General features: G+C 41.5%; 3 protein-coding genes across 3 annotated transcripts; 1 reads left to right on the top strand and 2 right to left on the bottom strand.

Annotated features, from left to right (window-relative positions):
• The first annotated feature begins 919 nt into the window (after positions 1-919).
• Positions 920-4,216, top strand: LOC121956434 (uncharacterized). The gene is made up of 6 exons (XM_042504642.2): positions 920-1,102; positions 2,670-2,724; positions 2,835-3,022; positions 3,103-3,264; positions 3,403-3,513; positions 4,032-4,216. The coding sequence occupies exons 1-6, from the start codon at positions 959-961 to the stop codon at positions 4,143-4,145; spliced, it is 774 nt and encodes a 257-aa protein (XP_042360576.2). The 5' UTR covers positions 920-958; the 3' UTR covers positions 4,146-4,216.
• LOC121956423 (E3 ubiquitin-protein ligase TRIM35) lies at positions 3,566-9,512 on the bottom strand. Its single transcript, XM_042504625.2, has 6 exons — positions 7,621-9,512; positions 7,343-7,438; positions 5,536-5,766; positions 5,430-5,452; positions 5,209-5,327; positions 3,566-4,882 (listed from the first exon to the last, which is right to left on the bottom strand). The coding sequence occupies exons 1-6, from the start codon at positions 8,164-8,166 to the stop codon at positions 4,323-4,325; spliced, it is 1,575 nt and encodes a 524-aa protein (XP_042360559.2). The 5' UTR covers positions 8,167-9,512; the 3' UTR covers positions 3,566-4,322.
• Positions 9,513-9,652: 140 nt separating this feature from the next.
• gipc1 (GIPC PDZ domain containing family, member 1) lies at positions 9,653-16,475 on the bottom strand. The gene is made up of 7 exons (XM_042504638.2): positions 16,250-16,475; positions 14,295-14,856; positions 14,011-14,196; positions 13,639-13,819; positions 11,590-11,702; positions 11,415-11,496; positions 9,653-11,318 (listed from the first exon to the last, which is right to left on the bottom strand). Exons 2-7 carry the CDS (start codon positions 14,592-14,594, stop codon positions 11,167-11,169), a joined length of 1,014 nt encoding a protein of 337 aa, XP_042360572.1. The 5' UTR covers positions 14,595-14,856; positions 16,250-16,475; the 3' UTR covers positions 9,653-11,166.
• Positions 16,476-18,331: the final 1,856 nt, after the last annotated feature.

The following is an 18,331-nucleotide window of genomic DNA, read 5'->3' as shown; positions in this document are numbered from 1 at the left end:
ATAGTACAGGTGTTGGAAATTAAACCAGATGACCGCCATGCTGCATCATTTTCCAACAGGGTATCAGATGTCCTGGACAGCACTGTTCACCCAGGCTCTTTTTCTATTTGCTGATCTGACAGATTAGAGAACTCTGGTGAGAGGAGTGAAAAAGTGTGCTTTATGGTGAATAAGGACTGGTGGGACGGAGGGAATATGAGGTGCTGTCCTGTTCCTGCTGTGGATCACTGATGACGTTCAGAAGTGGCTGCAGAGCAGAGGAGGACTGACCATGCTGCAGTCTTTTTGGGGTCTGGATGTGTGGACATTTATATTATCCTACAACCAGAAACCATCAATTACCAGAACCAACATTAACACCTATAAAGCAGCAGACAATAATTAAAGGAGGAGTACATTACAGTGCACAAGTTGAAGGAGCTGAGGGCATCACATTGCAATGGAGTTGTATCTTGTCAATATTTAGCTAAGTTGTGTTACATCGGCTAGGTTGCATCAATAATCAAAGTCTAACATGACTCATCACTAGACAAGGTAGTGCAGACAAAATGGAGAGAGTGTGTCTTTGACTTTAAGTCAGTTCATTGGAAACTTCCTTTATGTTTGTCATCTGGATGTCCCTTGTTTGAGTTGCTTTGCTCTTTGTTTTCAGAGTTTTGAAAAGCAAACACAACCTAAACTCCTACTCTTCATCTAGCATATTTGAAAATTATCACCCTGGTTATATTTGCCTGCTAGAAGTTTGTTTTATTTTATCCATGGCAAGACATAGCTCTCTCAGTATGTGTGCCAAACACTGCACATGCCTGACTTGTCACAGTGACTGGAGGTGGAGTGGAGGACGGGAAATCTCAAACACACTGCCATATGAGAACATGGGAGTGGCCAGGCTAAAACCATTCAACCGGGGCTTATATAACAGCTCAGACAGGGAATTGTGCAAGTTGAGTCAGAGGAAATGGCAGCTCAACCAGTCAGCGTGCTTATCACAGGGGCCAACAGAGGCCTGGGCTTGGAGATGGTTAAGCAAATGTTGGAGTCTCCCCGTCCAGTGCGAAAGCTGTTTGCCTGTTGCAGAGACCCAGATGGACCCAGGGCTGAGGTGAGATTCTTTACTTAGTCTGTGGTTCATTGAACTCCTCAGCAAATAACAGAACAGATAGCAAACATAAAAATAAAAAGATCATGTTTCAAACTAAAAAGTTGCAGTCACTGACAAGAAGCAAGAATCCTGCATTTATAGTTTTCTTTGCAAAGTAGCAATACTTGAGTTAATCTTTGCTCACCAGCAAAGTCAAATTATTAGCCAACCCCAGATTCACTCTTGTTTGGCGTTATGCATGTGTTTCTTGGTTGTCAGCTTGCTTACAGTATGGCACCTGGCCGCTTCCTTTTTATAAAGCCCCGACCTCACCTTAGCACTATGGAGGTACTAGCCCATAAACATCCCAAACACAGAAAATGAAAAAGGCAGAGAACAGACAGACATCAGGGGTTTCAAACTTATGCAATGGTGGTGATATTTTGTTAAACTAGACATCTTCAGGCATCCATTCGCACCAACTATGTCCATATAGCTTCTTGGTTGTCCCCTGAACCCTCATCTAAAGAGAATCTTTATTGAACTGGGTCCAAACGAGTCACTCCTTAACTTGAGAAATCTCAAAGTAAATGTTTTACAATTACTGTACTCCTTAAAATGAATGAGAAACCTTGACTTTCATATTGACACTTTTCAACTAGTCTATTTACTTCAACTACATAACAGAATTTCTGAACCTCAGTCATGATTTTGCAGTGCCTCCCAAAGATACTCGGTGGCCCCATCTGACCACCCCTATGAAAAAAATCTTTAGGATGCCATTGATTTAGAGGGACTACTATTGTTTGAGTCTATACATTCTTATTTATTTAATTTTTTATAGTAAAGTCCTGCAAAGAACATCTTTAATAAAAGTAATGCTTAGACTTTTGGTCAGCTAAAACTTGAGAAAAACAAAACAAAACAAAAAAACAGGATGAGGTTGACTAAACATGGTAAAAACTAATAAAGACATCACTCAGGACTAGGATTACATTTTAAAAATAACCGACAAAATTTACAACAGTGTACATGACAGAGGAAAGGCCATGGACATGTAAAGACAAAGGCAGTGATTAAGAGAGGCACTGTGAATCTGGCACATGCTAACGCCCTTACGGGAGGTGTGTATTTGTTCAGGTGTGGACTTCAATTATGAGTAATCTCTCTCCAGAATCTGTCATTCCACATTTAATGTACCAAAAGTGAAGTACCTAAAATGCAGAATGGCCCATTTGAAATGATTATTAGGCATGCATTAATGTGTCCAATGTGTTTTAATGTTAGAGTTGATAAAGGAGGGGCTTTATACACTGCTGAGTAGCTTGACCTTCTATGATATATATCACAATTCATTGGTTGATTTAGCTTTTATATCAATAATCTTCAGCTGCAGTGTAGTTAGAATATTTACTTACAAAATGCAGCGAAGCATAAAAATGAAAATACTCAAAGAAAGTGTGAATATTGCAAAATGATACCAACTTGAGTAAATGTTCTTAGTTACTTTCCACCACTGCTTAAAAGTGAGTACAAGTGATCAACAATGTGTGGCAATTACAAACATGTCTTTTCTGTATAATTACAGGCCTTGCAAACGCTCGCAAAGAAGCATCCAAACATCATCTCCATCATCCGTCTCGGTACAAGCTGTTCCATATCCAGGCCTCCATGAATAGTCTACAGCTCTGATATTTATTTGACAGTCTGCTATTGACCCAAAATAATGCTCCACTTTCTTTCTCTCTGTCAGATGCCAATGACCTTTGTAGCATCAAACAGAGCGCGCAGAAGGTGGGATCTGTGGTGGGGACGGGGGGTCTGAACCTGCTGATAAACAACGCAGGCATCCTGGCCAGTGGCACCCTGCAGGAGACCAGTCCCGAGGACATGCAAAATTCCTTCAACACTAATGTCATGGGGCCTATGAACATGATTAAAGTAAGGGAGAGGAGAACCTGAAACCAAGAGCTCTAATGATGTTTCCTCTCATTGACTTTCCTGCTGGTTGTCATTATCAGGAGTTCCTGCCTCATCTTCGCTCCGCAGTGAAGGCTAGTGGGATGTCAGGGATGTCCAGTAGCAAAGCAGCTGTCGTCAACATCTCCTCAGTTTTGGGTTCAATGGAAATGATAAAACAGTCATATGCCGCCTTCCCTGTCATCTCCTACCGCATCAGCAAGGTGAGTGACATTCTGCTAACACCGTGATCGGCTACTCAAAGGTTTCCTCTTACATTTGTTAACTAGAGCTGTTAAATCATCCGTCACCTCAACTGCCCTGTCCGTCCGCTCCTTTTCCTCCCTCTCTTGTCCTCTCAGGCAGGTTTGAACATGCTGGCACTGTGTGCTGCAGAGGAGCTGAAGAAGGATGAGATCCTGTTTTCTCTGCTGCACCCTGGCTGGGTGCGCACTGACATGGGTGGAGAGGAGGTGAGTCAGCAGTTTTCATACAGGAAACAATGGAACAGTGTAGAGTAACTAGTCAGCTCTGAATCATGGTTTACTTTATTTAAGATGCCCTCCAATGAAAAATCAAGTTTTGAAACTAGTTAATAATCCCCTTCGGGGTTTTGTTGATGCAAGACAAGTGAAATCAGCAGTAATGGCTGAACTTAGTTGTTTTTAAACTCAGATTTAGATCAAGCTCCCATAGACATGACAATTTGACACAGTGGCCCAATATGGAATAACAACACTGGGGTCCATCACACAATGTCATGGAGCCAAACAAATTCCTCCAATAGAGTCCATGAAACAACAATCCGACATCGGAGAACTAGCGGTGACGAAATCTCCCCGCTGTGTAGCCCTCACATTGCTGTCTCTAGTCCAAAAAGTTGCACAGGAACAAAAACAAAACAGTTCTGTGTCACATTTGTAGAGAAAGAGAGAAGAGCACTGACCTCATGTGTGAGCCTTCATGTTAATGGTGTATTTCCGACCACCAGGGGGAGATTGATGCTCCGGAGAGTGTGCAGGGGATGTTACGTGTGATGGCCTCCCTGACTGAGAAGCAGAACGGAGCCTTCCTGGATTATAAGGGCAACACTGTCCCCTGGTAGCTTTAATTTCATTAATTGCAGTCAAACACAAAATGAACTGAAGTGAAATAAACAAATATTAGTTCTTGTTACTTTGCTTGTATCTGATTTTACACACACACACGACACTTAGACGATTTAATACACACTCTGTAATTTCTTAAATTTGAAATATATCCTCTGTGAGGTGTTGTCCAATCACCATGTGGCACTGTTCCATACAGCCACCTTTGCAGGGCAGATCTTAAGCGGGCTGGGGTTGTTGCCATTGATGTTGGCTCCTGGGCAGAGAAAGGGGTACATCTTCTCAGTGAAGAAGTCGGAAAAGGTGTAGATGGGCGTCATGCTGACAGGGTTGGAGAAGGTCACCTCTCCGGATTCATAGTCCAGCTGCACCCGGACTCGGGTCAGCTCTCCCTCTAGATGCAGTGGGGTGCTGGGCCTTGTCATGGCCGAGTACTCGCCCTCGTAGTGTGAGATCATCCAAAAGCCGCCCTCGGGACAGCCCGAAATTCGGCCTTTCCTGTCAATGGACTCCTTGACCACCCCGAGCATCCAGTCTGACTTGTCGCCCACTTCCACCTCCCAGGCGTGGCGGCCTGAAGTGAAGCCCTCGGAGCCCAGTAGGAACACAAAGTGACCGAAACGTTCAGGATTGTCTGGGAGCTTCTGGAGACATCCGCTGTTGGCGACACAGGTCAGGTCTGTGGACAGGGACAACCAGGAGTAGGCAGTGTTGGGGTCCAGGGTGATGGGTGCTGAAAAGGAACAACAATGAATGAATTACTCATAATATAAAAGACAGACAGCTTTGTTAAAGAACAACAAATTTTACTACCTACACTCCTAGAAATAAGGGTTCCAAAAGGGTTCTCCCTTAAGGGCTAAGGTTCTACCCAGAGCAATTTCCTGCTGAGGAACCCTTTCTTGAAGTTCTTTAAGGGTTTTTTGCATACAGTCGCATAACATAACCTCCTAAAATTACAAAAATAATCAATGTATTTGACCTGTACTTCAACAAAATTCAATTCACAAAATTGTACATGTTGCCAAACATCACACACACAGTCATGTGAGTGCTTACTGTACTGAACCAGCTCCGCCATCTTCTCCCATACATGGTACTTGAGGGAACCGACATGCTTGGCCACATTTATAAGAGCACCCGACACTTTTTCTGGATTATTCTGTGGAATTTCTGCTCTGTGAGAAGAAAAACACACATGAATCCACCAATACTAAACAGGTACAATGTAAACTGAATCTGGTAAACAGAACAGATGCAGAAAATTAGAAAACTGTTACCTTTTCTTTGTGTTGGCATAATTCTGAAATCAAAAGAGTAAAAGAGTGTTACAAACTGTTTACGTGGTCCTATGAATTCAGAGAGAAAAAATGTACTAACACTTACCTTCAGGAAGAGAGCATCGCTGGAAGCAATCTCATTCTCAATGGCAATGACGGCATGTGAGAAGGTGAGGATACCTCTAGTGATGCTTTCTGACTTCTTCTTCACCAGCTCTTTCTTCTCCTCATCCTCCTGCCGCAGGGCAGCCAAGCGAGCCGTCTCCTCCCTCTGAAGAAACTCGCGCAGCTGCTCAAACTCCTCCTTGATCTGCTTTTCTGTGGCTTGAGTCTGGTTCTGGCACACATGGAGATAAGGCGTAACGCAGGAATACCGTGAATGTATAATGTGACTGAATTGCCTGTTGTTGTAGTCTACTTATCTAGTCATCCTCTGTTTATCCACATCTCTCAGGAATAATTATCATTACTTACCTTAACTCACCGGTGGTAATCTTGAAAAGTAAAGGTCACGGCTATTTTGCACGTTAAGTGTTTTTTGTGACCATAAAAAAAAACAAAATAACCACAACATCCTATTATGAGCCTGCAGTTCTCTCATTTTCTCTTCGTTATCTCTTAAAACTCCTTTTCCTAGTTTTTTTTCCCCACAGTATCCCTCTGAAACATACCAGCCCAGTCACCAGAAAAACATGTTGGCGTTGTATGTTTCTACAAACCATAGATATGTGATAGTCATACATTTCATACATATCATATCAACGTTTCTAAGATGACGCAGTGTATGAGTGGAAATTGTCAGCAGGAGGTGGAAGTGAAGGTGGATAGCCTATAAAGAGGTGAGACGCCTACACACCACAGTCTGAGACCAGCAAACGATAAAACCAGCTGTTCTTTCAGTGAACCATCTGCGCGTTTCCAGCAGCCTTTTAGCCACGAAATGTAGGATTTTAAAAAAACATTTTTTCTTGGCTTTGTTTTCAAGCTTTTTTTTCCAATTGCATTTTCTGCTGCAATAGCGACAAGAAAAATGTTTTTCTTTTTCTTTTATTTTTAACTGAGACGTGCCTGTGACTTGAGCAAAGATAGTGTCATGAAATGTTTTTTTTTTTTTTTTTAACCAAGACATTACTGTGTTTCCTGCTGGGCCAGATCATGGATGTATTATAAGGAAGTCCAGATTAGTCACATGAAAAGCGTTACTTTTATTTTCTCTTTTCTTTCTTTTTTTTTTGTTGTTTGTTAAAAAAAGAGATATGGCTGCGTTTCTAACCAGAACTTCCCCTTGAAAAGCTTTTTTTTGTTTGTTTTTTGGTTTGTTTTCCTAAATCATGGTTGCATTTCCAGTCGGGATTGTGCAAAATTGTGTACTTCAAGACAAAACATAATCTTTTCCTAACCATAAGCAAGTGTTTTTAGTACTTAAACAAAACCACATTAACCACAGTGTTGTTGAAACATTTAAATAAAAACGTAAAGTTACATGGTATCTTCTTTATAACCACATACAAATGTAACATATACATGGTTTGCAGGAATATCAATGCAGACATTTATTCTGCGAGTGGGTTAAGTATGATATATCATATGGTCTCTAATCCTGACTTCAGCTAACAATCCTGAATCAAAAACCTTTTTCTAAAAGGCTCAAAATTGGTAACTTTGTGTTCTTGTTTTTGAAAAAAAAAACAAAAAACAAACAAAACAAATACAAATAATATAGCTCTGACTGCTCAGTCCAAAACATCATTCAGGCCCAATCTGAAAATTTAAGAAGCCAACTAGGTGGCTTTTTGTGACGCCATGGCTGAAATGTTTACACACTAACAACACATGGCTCAACTTTAGTCACAGTCACACCAGCGGTCATGCTGGGCCTCTCATGTTTCATGGAAATGTGTGCTTATTGATACCTTGATGTGCACAGTTGTGTCATCACACTCCTGCTTGGCTTCATACAGGCACCGCAAGTTTTTCTTCAGAGGAACCAGATCCTTCTTCATCTCAGCCTAAAGGGTGAGGGTAGAGAAAGTGCCAGAATGTCAGACAACATGCAGCATACAGTCACATTCAGTAGCTGAAATGATCAGTTTGACACAGATTCAAATATTTCTGGTGTTCCTGCCTTCCACTAATGACTGAAAACATGTTTTTAAGCAGGACAAACTGCAGCTAAGCAAGAACGCATTACCTTTAGGTCCTGTGCTCCCTCTTCTAAGGGGCACACTCTGTGTCCCTGGTGCTTCTTGGAGGTGTGACACACACAGCAGAGGGCTTCAAAGTCATCCAGACAGAAGAGCTTGAGAACTTCCCCATGTGTGGCGCACTCCACCTCCACCATCACTTCTTGCATCCCTGTCCCATCGGCCCCTTCACCTGCTCCAGCCGCAGCCGTCCTGCGATCCTGCTCCCTCAGGAAGGTGTCGGCCACATTCTTCAGCGCCAGGCTCACCGTGGGCTCCGTCAGGGAGCACTTCCTCCTGCAGACGGGACACTCACGCCTGGCCTTCTTCTTGTTCCAGAACTGCTGCAGACAGTCTCTGCAGAAGCTGTGGCTGCACTTGAGCACCACGGGGTCCTTGAAGATCTCACAGCAGACGGGACAAGACAGCTCGTCTTCCAGCATGGAGCCCGAGCGCGAGGAAACAGCCCGCGGTCGAAGGGCTGAAGCCACCTTCGGACTCTGGAAAAAGGAAAGTTTTCCAGGCTGAGAGGAAGCACGTGGGCGCAGCGCCATGGCAGGTTCCTGTTAGCGCGGGAAGCTGCTTTTATAGCTGCGGTTGTTTGTTGCAGAAAAGGCAGTTAGGAAGAAGAAGTGCTCCTCGCTGACTGCAGAGTCCACAGAGTAATCTGGACACAGTTTATGAGCAACCAGGGTTATAGATCAACAGGGACTTGAAGAACAGGTTTACTTCACTTGTAGTAAATAAAGGACATGTAACCACCCCTCGTCTGTCTGCCACCATAGCTCTGTGGAACAGGGCTCCAAGCTGAGTCAAAAAAAAGCATATTTTTCTTCTTTGGAGAAAAAAAACATAGCTGTAAGTGCTCAGGCAACTTTTGGTCTATTTTTTAGTGAAAAGGACAACAAAGCCAGGAGATACTGTAGGAAGACACACAAACAAAACTCAAAACAGCTACATAAACTTTCCTGCAACATGTCTTATCTAAACATACTCCAAAGGGTATTTAGTGTTGAACTGGGACACAGGCCTGGAGGTGACCCCGCTGAGCTTGACCAGCACTATCAACTTTACTGAGGTGTATCTTCTTACGTTACCACTGCTGGCCTGCCGACACTCAAAGTGATTTCTGGTTAGATGTCATATATATTTCAGGAGGACACAGGAGTGAGAAGACACACAAACACAACTCGGGGAGGTGTCTGTAAATGTTGGAAAACACTCCAACGGATTGCAGTATTTTCTCTCCTTTTTAAAGGTCCATTGTGCAGGATTTACGGGAATATATTGGCAGAATGAAATGAAATATAATAAGTTTTATTCTTCAGTGTATAAAATCATTTAAGAATCGCCATGTTTTCAGTTCATTAGAATAAGCTGTTGATATGTTTATATGGAGAGGGTCCTCGGCAATGGAAAAGGCTATGATGCGCCACCACGTTTCTATAGTAGCCCAGAATGGACAAACAAAACACTGGCTCTAGATGGGGACATTTGCTTTCCCATTTTTGCCTCATAAGTAGCAGCCCTTCTGTTAGCGCCAGAAAAAAAAATTAACCTAAAACTGCTTTACTCAATCTTTTTACCACTTTAAAGGCCTATTTTCTTTCACTGTTTTTGTGTCCACAAACGTCACAAAATAACCTCACAGTTTGTCAATCAAGTTTGCGCACTGACTCCAATTTTCTGCTTTTTATGCATATGTCAAAAGCCCTCCGAAAGTTGTTTGACCAAGACGCGCACTCTGTTTCCAAAGACCTTAAATTAACTGGTCTGTTTGTTTTGGAGAGGTAAACAATTTGGCTCCCTGTAAAAACCCCTTAAACAATGAGCACTAAAGGAATTCTAACTGGGAGAAGTTTCAGCTGGTTGCAATCCTCACAGCTGGATGTCACTAAATCTCCCTTAATCTTACAATGAAACTTTCAACAGTGTTAAATAATCTGATATATAGAAAACATTTTTACAGACCCGACCAGTCTAAAAGGGCTCCCAGCTTAAAGCGGCAGTGTTTTAGGAAAGAGCCAACAGAAGGAGAACTGCCATGTCGATGTTATTATTGCATTATAATTGGACATTGACAACAGTGTAATACAAAGCCATCAAAATAATGTGTTCTTCTCAGTGTTACAGTGTTCTAGCATCAGCTCCATTACATTTAGAGATTCATTAACTCTGAAGAATGAAACAAAACTACAAAATAGCTTCATACATTTGGATATACTGAAAAGGTTAACACCAATTTTTTTTTAAGCAGTTTACCTACGCTGAGTAGTTGGTGCAGCATTGCCTCTTTTTCCTCTCAATGAACAAGACAAGTCACTGCGACACGTGAAGGAAGTAGTTTGGTATCATTCTGTTCCAATGATGGGATACTTGACTTTTTTCAGCACCATGCACCAGAACGCATACTTCTAACAAAAACGTATAAAATGCATGACATGAGAAGAAATGAAGGCATTTTGTCCGTAACAGATTCCTTTTCTCTCTCTTTTTTTTTTTACACACAACTTTTTCTTCTTTAATACTGCCTTCTGTAATGCTTCAAAATAAAGTAGTTGCAACACAAGATCAAATTCATCATCCATTTCACAAACTCTGTTTTAAAATAGACATCACATCACTTTATATAAAAACACTAGCTATAAAAAAATAAGTCAAGACAACCCCACAAACCTGGAACCAATCTGCTTCTCATCCCTACCTTCAATAAAAGGTCAATAACACTGATTTTCTGTAACACTGTCAAATGTATGAAAGTGGAATGTGCTGTAGTTAACGTCATTACAGCGTGGAGTGTGTTAATGGTAAACAAATACCACTGGTCTTTTAGTCAGCGAGCTACATGTAGCTATGACCTTTTTGCAACTACACTTTTTTCTTATACCAAAAAAAAACAAAAACAAAAACATAAAACCAGCAGAATCCATTACAAAGATAAAAATATGCCAGCACATGCTTGTAAAACTGATCCATGACAGTAACAGCGAGTGGTTCAGGACAACACTGTAGCTCAGGGAGGCCTTGTACTGTGCAATAACTGCTCACCAGGTGAGGTACAGTGCAATCTCTGTTCCCGTCTGTTGTTGGTTTACAGCGCAGTGCAACACAGTGCAATGTGGGAAAAAAAAAAAATCACATTTCTTTTTTTGCTAAGTATCAAAGATCTACTTTGTGTTAGCGGTTCATTTCTCCCATATTAGAGATTTCTGCTGTACTTGTTCCACTGCCAGCAACTACAACAATGACATGCAGGTTCATGTGATGCGGTCAAAGGGAATGCTCATCGGCGTGCTTGTAGTTTTTGGAAAAAAGCCGGAAGACAAATAAAAGCACTTGGGAAGTCATCGCAGTCGCCTTCTTCTCCCATTAACTGCCATTATCCTCCTCGTCGAGGCAGAGTCTCCCAGAATGGTACACTCTAAATCAAAAATAGTAGGAGTATACACTGGAATAAAAACAAACTCATGACGGTAGTGTTGTGTTTCCTAGTAGTGCTGAATGTTGTGGGTGTCGCGAACACACAGGTTGTTCTGCTCCGTTAGTTTCTGTGGTTACACTCGCCCGACCTTAGCATCGCCGATGGCACCCCAGACATCGAAAACAAATTCGTCTGGGAAGGCAAAGTCCCCGAGGGTTTCATCTAAAGCCTCTGCAAATTCATCAGGGTTCTTTTTGTCCTTTCCCAGCTCCACCATGGTAGCCGCTGAGGAGACGGAGAGAGGGCAGAGAACGTTTGGTGAAAAACGCGAGTGACACTAACTCATTCTGACACCTGTAGAGCCAACAAATACACACTCACCCAGCTCGCTGTCTCTGATGCCCATGTAGCTCTCAAGCAGGTCGTCCACTTTCTCAATGGCTTTTTCCTCAAACGCAGAGGGCTGGAGTGAAAAAAATACAACAGACTCAACCAATGCAACAGGATTGTTTTCAAAACAATTGGGCGGTTACGAGTTTATTGTAAGAATACTCACCAGCTCCTCCACGGTAGCAGGACCTTTAGATCGCAGACGCAACGTTCCTCTGCCGGTCCCCAGCTGAACACCTGATGCCGACCTGGACCCTCCAGACCGCTGGCTGATCATATCTACACGCAATGATTAAACAGTGATCCTTAAAGACCTGGTACAGTCCAAAAGAAAATACTTCCTCCCATTATTCTCCAGCTTTGAGGGTCCAGTGTGTAAGATTAAGGGGGGATATATTGGCAGGAAATACCAAGTATGTTTTCTTTAGTGTATAATCACCTGAAAATAAGAATCACTGTGTTTTTATTATCTTACAATGAGCCATTTATATCCACATCAGAAGCGGGTTCTTGTCTACGGAGATCGCCGTGTTGCAGCCCGCCATGTTTCAACACTAGCCCACAAAGTACAAACCAAACGCTGGCTTCAGAAAGGGACATTTGCGTTTTCATGTTTTTGCATCGAGCACTACAGTTAGAAGCCCATCTGCGATGAGCAGCATCCGGAAAAACACTGATCTGTGACATGACCTTCTGAACCTCTTGATCTCAAGTTATCAGAAGAAAAAGGTGAGCAGACATTAGCAGGTAGCGGGCGAGCTGCCCATCTCCGACATGCCAAAAAGCATTGGAGAAAATGATTTTTTAGGTGAAACTGTTTTATTTACTGTTTACACCATTTTTAATCATTTGGTCAGTTTGTTTTGGAGACTTCAAGACCTTTGGGGATAACTCGGCTCCCTGTAAAAACTTCCTGAACAATCAACACTGAAGGAATCCTAACCGGAAGAAGAGTCAGCTGTTTGCAATGCACAGTCCTCCCCACCATATGCCACTAAATCCCCTTAAATCTTACACACTAAACCTTTAACAGCGCTGAACATCATACATTCACACCTCCTACCCGCTGATTCCTCCTTAGTAGACAAACTCAATCTGATTTTGCTCCCACTGTACATCTCTGATTATTAGTGCAGCTATGAGTCAGTACTTTTTGTATGATCTTTTTAAACTTGACCCAAAGGACACCTAAATTACTTGTATCCTATATTGTGTTTTATATGTGCAGCAAGAGCACTGGGCCTTAGTCAAGAGATGTATACACATTGTTTAGTAACTATGGGTTTGATGAGGTATTTCTTAATAATGAAAAAATTTACAAAATGAACATTTGTATGTTCAGAGAATTTATGCTTACTAAGTATAAAGAGCAATGGACAGGTGATATATGGACTAAACCAAAACTGAGAACATTTAGGACAATAAAATACAAATATGGAACTGAGAATTATGTTTTATATAATTTAGAAATCTAAAAAGCAAGTTTCATTTTGTTTTTCTACTGCCCTTTTTATGTGGAAGTGCACACATTTTTATTTAGTAACATAAAAATAGATATTTATTTAGTATATATGGATGATGCACACTGATTTAGGTGGTTATTTACGTATGAAACATTTAGATTAGCTTATTATCTGGACAAAGCATGGAAGATGAGAAAACAAGCTCTTTCTCAAGATAAACTGTAGATTTGTAAAATTTGCTAAATTTATTTTTTACTGCACAATTCTTTTTTTTTTTCAAGACTATTGGTCATATATTATTATGTAACTGCATTTATTTTACATACCTACTTTTTGTTTTTTGCTGATATCTGTAAAACTGGATGACACATGCTTTGAATTGTGATGGTGTCTAACTAACTAAATAAATGAATGAATAAATATTTCATAAAGTCGGCTTGTGTTTCTTAATTTGATGTTATTACATTTTAGATTCTCAACTATAAATCTGGAAGCAGCACTGAGAACCAAAATAAGGGGAAAAAAAACAGCAAGTATGGCAACTAAAGAGCTAGACTTAAATACCGCTTCCATAGCCAAATGTGACAGTGTTGTTTGCAATCAGTGATTGTTTGACAACATCAATAAGTTAAGTACAGTTTTTAAGAGAGAGCAACATATTGTGCTGTCACACTGCATCTGAGATTGAGTAGCTGAACAGACAAAAAGCCTGTCTCCCAGATGACTGCGCAGTATCCTCCTCCCACACTTACCAAAGGCCTTGAGAGGCTCCGTCAGCTTGATGGTGAACTCCTTCCCTTTGGGCAGCTCCTTCAGCATCTTGGCCACCTCATAGTGTCGACACCCAATCAGGCGTTGGCCATTGATTGACTCGATCATGTCACCCACGTTAATGACCTGGATCTGGTGGATGATGCTCCCCTCGCGGATTCTCTGAAAATGGCAAAACTCAAATAATTAATACACTATTCAGCTCATCAGTCCCTTTCTGCCAAATGTAATTTATTCACAATTCATTTTCTTTGCAGAAATTATTCTAAAATATAGTCCAGGGTCGTGACATCCCCTGGGGATCCTTGAGTCAAAAGGAAATCAATTTCCTGGGCTATTTTAACATTTCTCACCTTGATGAAAGCGTAGCCAGCTCCATTATCAGTGATCGTCAACCCTAATGCATCCTCTCCTTTGTAGACCTCGATTTCTTTTCGCTGTCCTTTAATGTGGGCAAAAATAAAGTCCTCAAGCCCAATCTGACCTCCCAACAGTTTGTCCATGTCCACCTTATGGGTGTTCAGTGTGCAAAACATAACCTGCGGAGGGACATGACAAACAAGCAAGATTAAATAAAATGCTCTCTGAGGCGTACCTAATTATCCTCACACCCATCCCAATCAGCAGAGTGACTCACCTCAGATGGTGGTATCCCAAAGGCCTCACCAATCTTAGCATAGAGCTCCCGCACATTACTGAAGCCCTCGATGCGGCCTGTGGGGCTGCCGTGAGCGAGCTGAGTGTGGAAGATGAGGCGAGGCCGCATGCTGCTGGGTGGAGGAGGCAGACCCTCGGAGGTGGCGCCTTCTCCCAGCCCGACAACACCTCCATCTAGGCCATCCATCCCAGGCACATTGAGACCTGCGCGGATGGGCTCCGCTTCCTCATTCTCCACCAACGGGGACGCCTTCTTCCTTCTTCCCAAACCCAGAGGCATAGTAGTGCTACAGGGGGAGCAGAGGAAGGGGAGGGGAGGAGGCTGCTCTGGGGAGTTATGCTACAATCCAGACCAACATACACCTGTTCAGCCAAATCAGCTGCAGGGCTGCTGGAGGTTTACGTCACAGAAATAGTGTGGTCCTCCAGACCAGCTTGAAAGCTGCGTCAACCAGGCGATGAATGAATTTATAGGTCTACACATCAGAGCAGCTCACATAGCTGGATCTGTCATGTCCAGCAGCCTGCAGCGGGAGATTCAGCTGTGAAACAGAAACAGAAACACCTTAATATTGACATATTTATCAAAAACAGTGACATCTTGCTTTTAACAGCTGTTTAAACATGCTTTTTCAGTACATTTCCTCTAAACTGTGAGTACTGCTGGTAACATTTAAGACATACATCTCTGTACAAAAGTCTTAAGCCAACTTAGATTTGCTGTTCTAGCAAAGGTGTAATGAGGATATTTGTCTATATATATATTCCTCAGTCTCTTTGTTAAGATACAAACAAATAATACAGGAAATGTGTTCAGTATATTAAAATACCAAAAAAGTCAGACTGAAGTCAATACTTGGTATGACCTACATGTTCAGGGTTACATGTAGCACCTCTTGAGCAGATTATCTTTAATTTTTCTTAAATAATCTTCTGGTATATTATACCAAACTTGCTTCAGTACTTCCCAGAGCTCATCTTTAGATGTGGGCTGTTTTTTGTTTCTCTATCTGTTCAGGTCATCCCAAATTGCTTTGATGATATTCAGATCTGGACTCTGTGGAGGCCACTCCATCACTGTCAGTACTTTAACAGCTGTTTTTATTTTTCTCCAAATATGATTTCACAGCATTAGCAGTATGCTTAGGATCATTATCATGCAGAAAATTAAACCCACTTCCAATCAGATATTTTCCAGATGGAATGGCATGGTGCATTCATTTTTGTCAGTACTTTGAGCATTTATAGCTATAGCTAGCATTTGTAGCTCAACTATCACTATTGAGCTTTGGACATGTGTTGAATGCAACCTGGTGATAATACACCAGAAGATGAGTATTTCAAATTTCATATATTATCTTCCCAAAAGACCTTACTAAGTTGAAAAGGAGGTCACACTAAATACTTGCAACTCTAGCCTGTTGACATTGTTTTACTCTACAATATTTGCGTTTTTAAAACTGTATATCATTGTTGTTTCCTGTATGTCATGGCTGCATTTTAATAAAGACACTACTGAGAAATAAATATGTATAATCATTCTAACTTTGGTAAAATAACCAAGTTTAAGATGGCCTACGACTTTTGCACAGTGCTATATTTCAAATGGAAAACCCAACATATCTTTTCTTTTACGTTTTACCTCAGCTTGGACAGAGTGGACATCAGACAAAGCTAATGTTAGCTGCTAACTGTCAGGCACATTTCCCACATAGCTTCCATTTCTAGCAACACGCACACTGACAGGTAGCTAGCAACTTAGCACGCAGCTAGCTTCTACAAACGGAAGATTAAATTAGTGACTGTTAATGCCAAAAATTTTAAGCGTGACTATTCCTGAAGTAGCTCAAACAGCTGCGGTTAGCTAGTTAGCTTGACAATGGTCGCTAAATGTGAGCAGAAAGGAGTAAACATGGCAGGCCAAGTCATTCTCACCGGAGCAGGAGTTTTAGCCAACTGTCGTTAGCTCTTCCTGATAGCTCAGCCCGCTAACGGTGCTGCTGGGAGTTGTCAGAAAATAAGGTTACGCTCGCAGAGAAGGTCCAGTGTGTGTTGCTGCTCAACTCCTGACAGATTGAGTCAAACTGGACAGATTGAGAAGTAAATACCGGATCTGTGTGTCGGTATGCTGCTGTAGATTTAGCTCTCTGCCAGCAGTAGCAGGGCTGGAACAACGACGCCTTCAGGTCCCCACGTAATTTCCCCAATCCAAGTGAAGTGATTTTTTATAAAGACGCGTAAGCCTTTAGGGGAAAAAAGTTATAACAAATAACTCTGACTTTGAATTGGAGCAGCTTTTCCTGGATGCTTTAAAATTTTAGATTACATCTGTACTTCGTGCTTCAGCAAAAGATTGAAGAAAGGGTAAATATGAGACATGAGTGTGTTGTTTTACGGTATGACATTAAACTAGCTCGGGTGTTGTGTCAAAGTAAAAACTATTATTACTTAATTAGAGGCATAAAAAAGTCTTGCATGCAACTATGTCTACCTAAGCGCTTGATAAAGTTAATGTTTGCCACATTTGCTTTGACAGTTGTGAGTGCACACTGCCCTCTGGTAGTCTCGGTGCATAACTACACCACTGTCTATTGTAAAAGTTTTATTTTGAAGGATGTAACCGGAAGTCTTCGTACGCTGTTGTTTCTCACTTAATTGTGGACATAGTTTGTTACATAAACTGCTAACATTGTAGATACAGACTAGCTGGTTGCATTGTATCACTTGTACTGCAAAAAGATACTTTCTTTATTACAGAAAAAAAATGCTGGGAGGTTTGTGACCTTTGTGACCCTGGATGGCTTACGGAAGGGGTCTACCGGGCACCGAGCCCAGGCCCCCGCCCCCCGGTCTTCACCTGCAAAATGTCAATCAAAGAGACATGTACCAGCCAGGAATACACTCAAAGTTACCACAACAAGACACAAAACAACTACAAACAGACAGAGAGCAACTACAAAGGGACACAATAAACTACAAAGACATTCAAAGCTATAGAACTGAAAAGTCTGTCTGTCTTGCTGTTATGTAGCAGTGGTGTGGACCCCTCTGCATGTCTTTGCCTTAGACTTTAATAATACCTAAACAGCTGACCCAAAACGGCACCCACTCATTCTTAAGGAGTTGCTGGTCATATGCTGAAAAAGTTTTCCGAGCTTCTGGGTGTACTTCCTTGGTATGCGGCCCACTGACTATGTGCAGCGGCGTTCCTCCTGCTGGGCCTGCCTGTGAGTTCCCGTACCATGACTCAAAAATTCAAAATAAAAATATTCATAATTGACATTGTTTGCAATTGGAGGTGTGCTGTCAACGGTTGTATAGAAGTCTCTTTTAAAATAGTGGTCTATGGGGAAAACACTTTCTGGGTCACAGAGGGATTTTTTCGCAACAATATTGTGAGTGACCATTGGGAAAATTTGCTGCAAGGCTGAAGGGCTTTCCAGGGGGCCCAGTCTTTGCCCAGGGGCCATTGTTTCATGATCCACCCATGTTGTAACTATAACCTGCTGTATTTCTCTCACGAGTTCTCCTGCCCTCTGGTGGTCACAGCGAGTGATAATTGCAGTGGCACCAGTGGCAGATGCAATAGCAGAGCATGCTTCTGGTTAAAACCTTCAAAATAAAACTAATCAAAATGTATTATCAAGTGTATTAACATGGCAGAATCAATTTGCATGCATACATTGAAAAGTTAAAAACTCCATTTTGTTGTTGCTGTAATTTGGAAATATCATAAGTGCTTGTTTTTTAGCATAAAAGTGTTGTTTTTTAGCCTACAACACAAGAATGTTGGGATTTTTTTTTAAAATTATAAATCAATAAATCAATAAATGTTAATCTTAGACCACAGCAAGTGGGTGGAAGTTGTGCAAAAACAGTCCTTTAAATTTGAAAACGCCACATAAAACACAGTTAGACTTTGATTCACCTTAAATCTCACCTCTTGTTGCAACTTTAATTTTGTAAAAATACTGCAGAAATATTCTGAAAAACTAAAAACTTTTCTTAAATCTTGTC

Source organism: Plectropomus leopardus, chromosome 18 (genome assembly GCF_026936395.1).
Source record: "Plectropomus leopardus strain MGB_pleo_1.0 chromosome 18, ASM2693639v1, whole genome shotgun sequence".
In the NCBI taxonomy this organism is placed as follows: domain Eukaryota; kingdom Metazoa; phylum Chordata; class Actinopteri; order Perciformes; family Serranidae; genus Plectropomus; species Plectropomus leopardus.
Note: the sequence above shows the minus strand (reverse complement) of the source record. Positions and strands in the feature narration are given on the sequence as shown.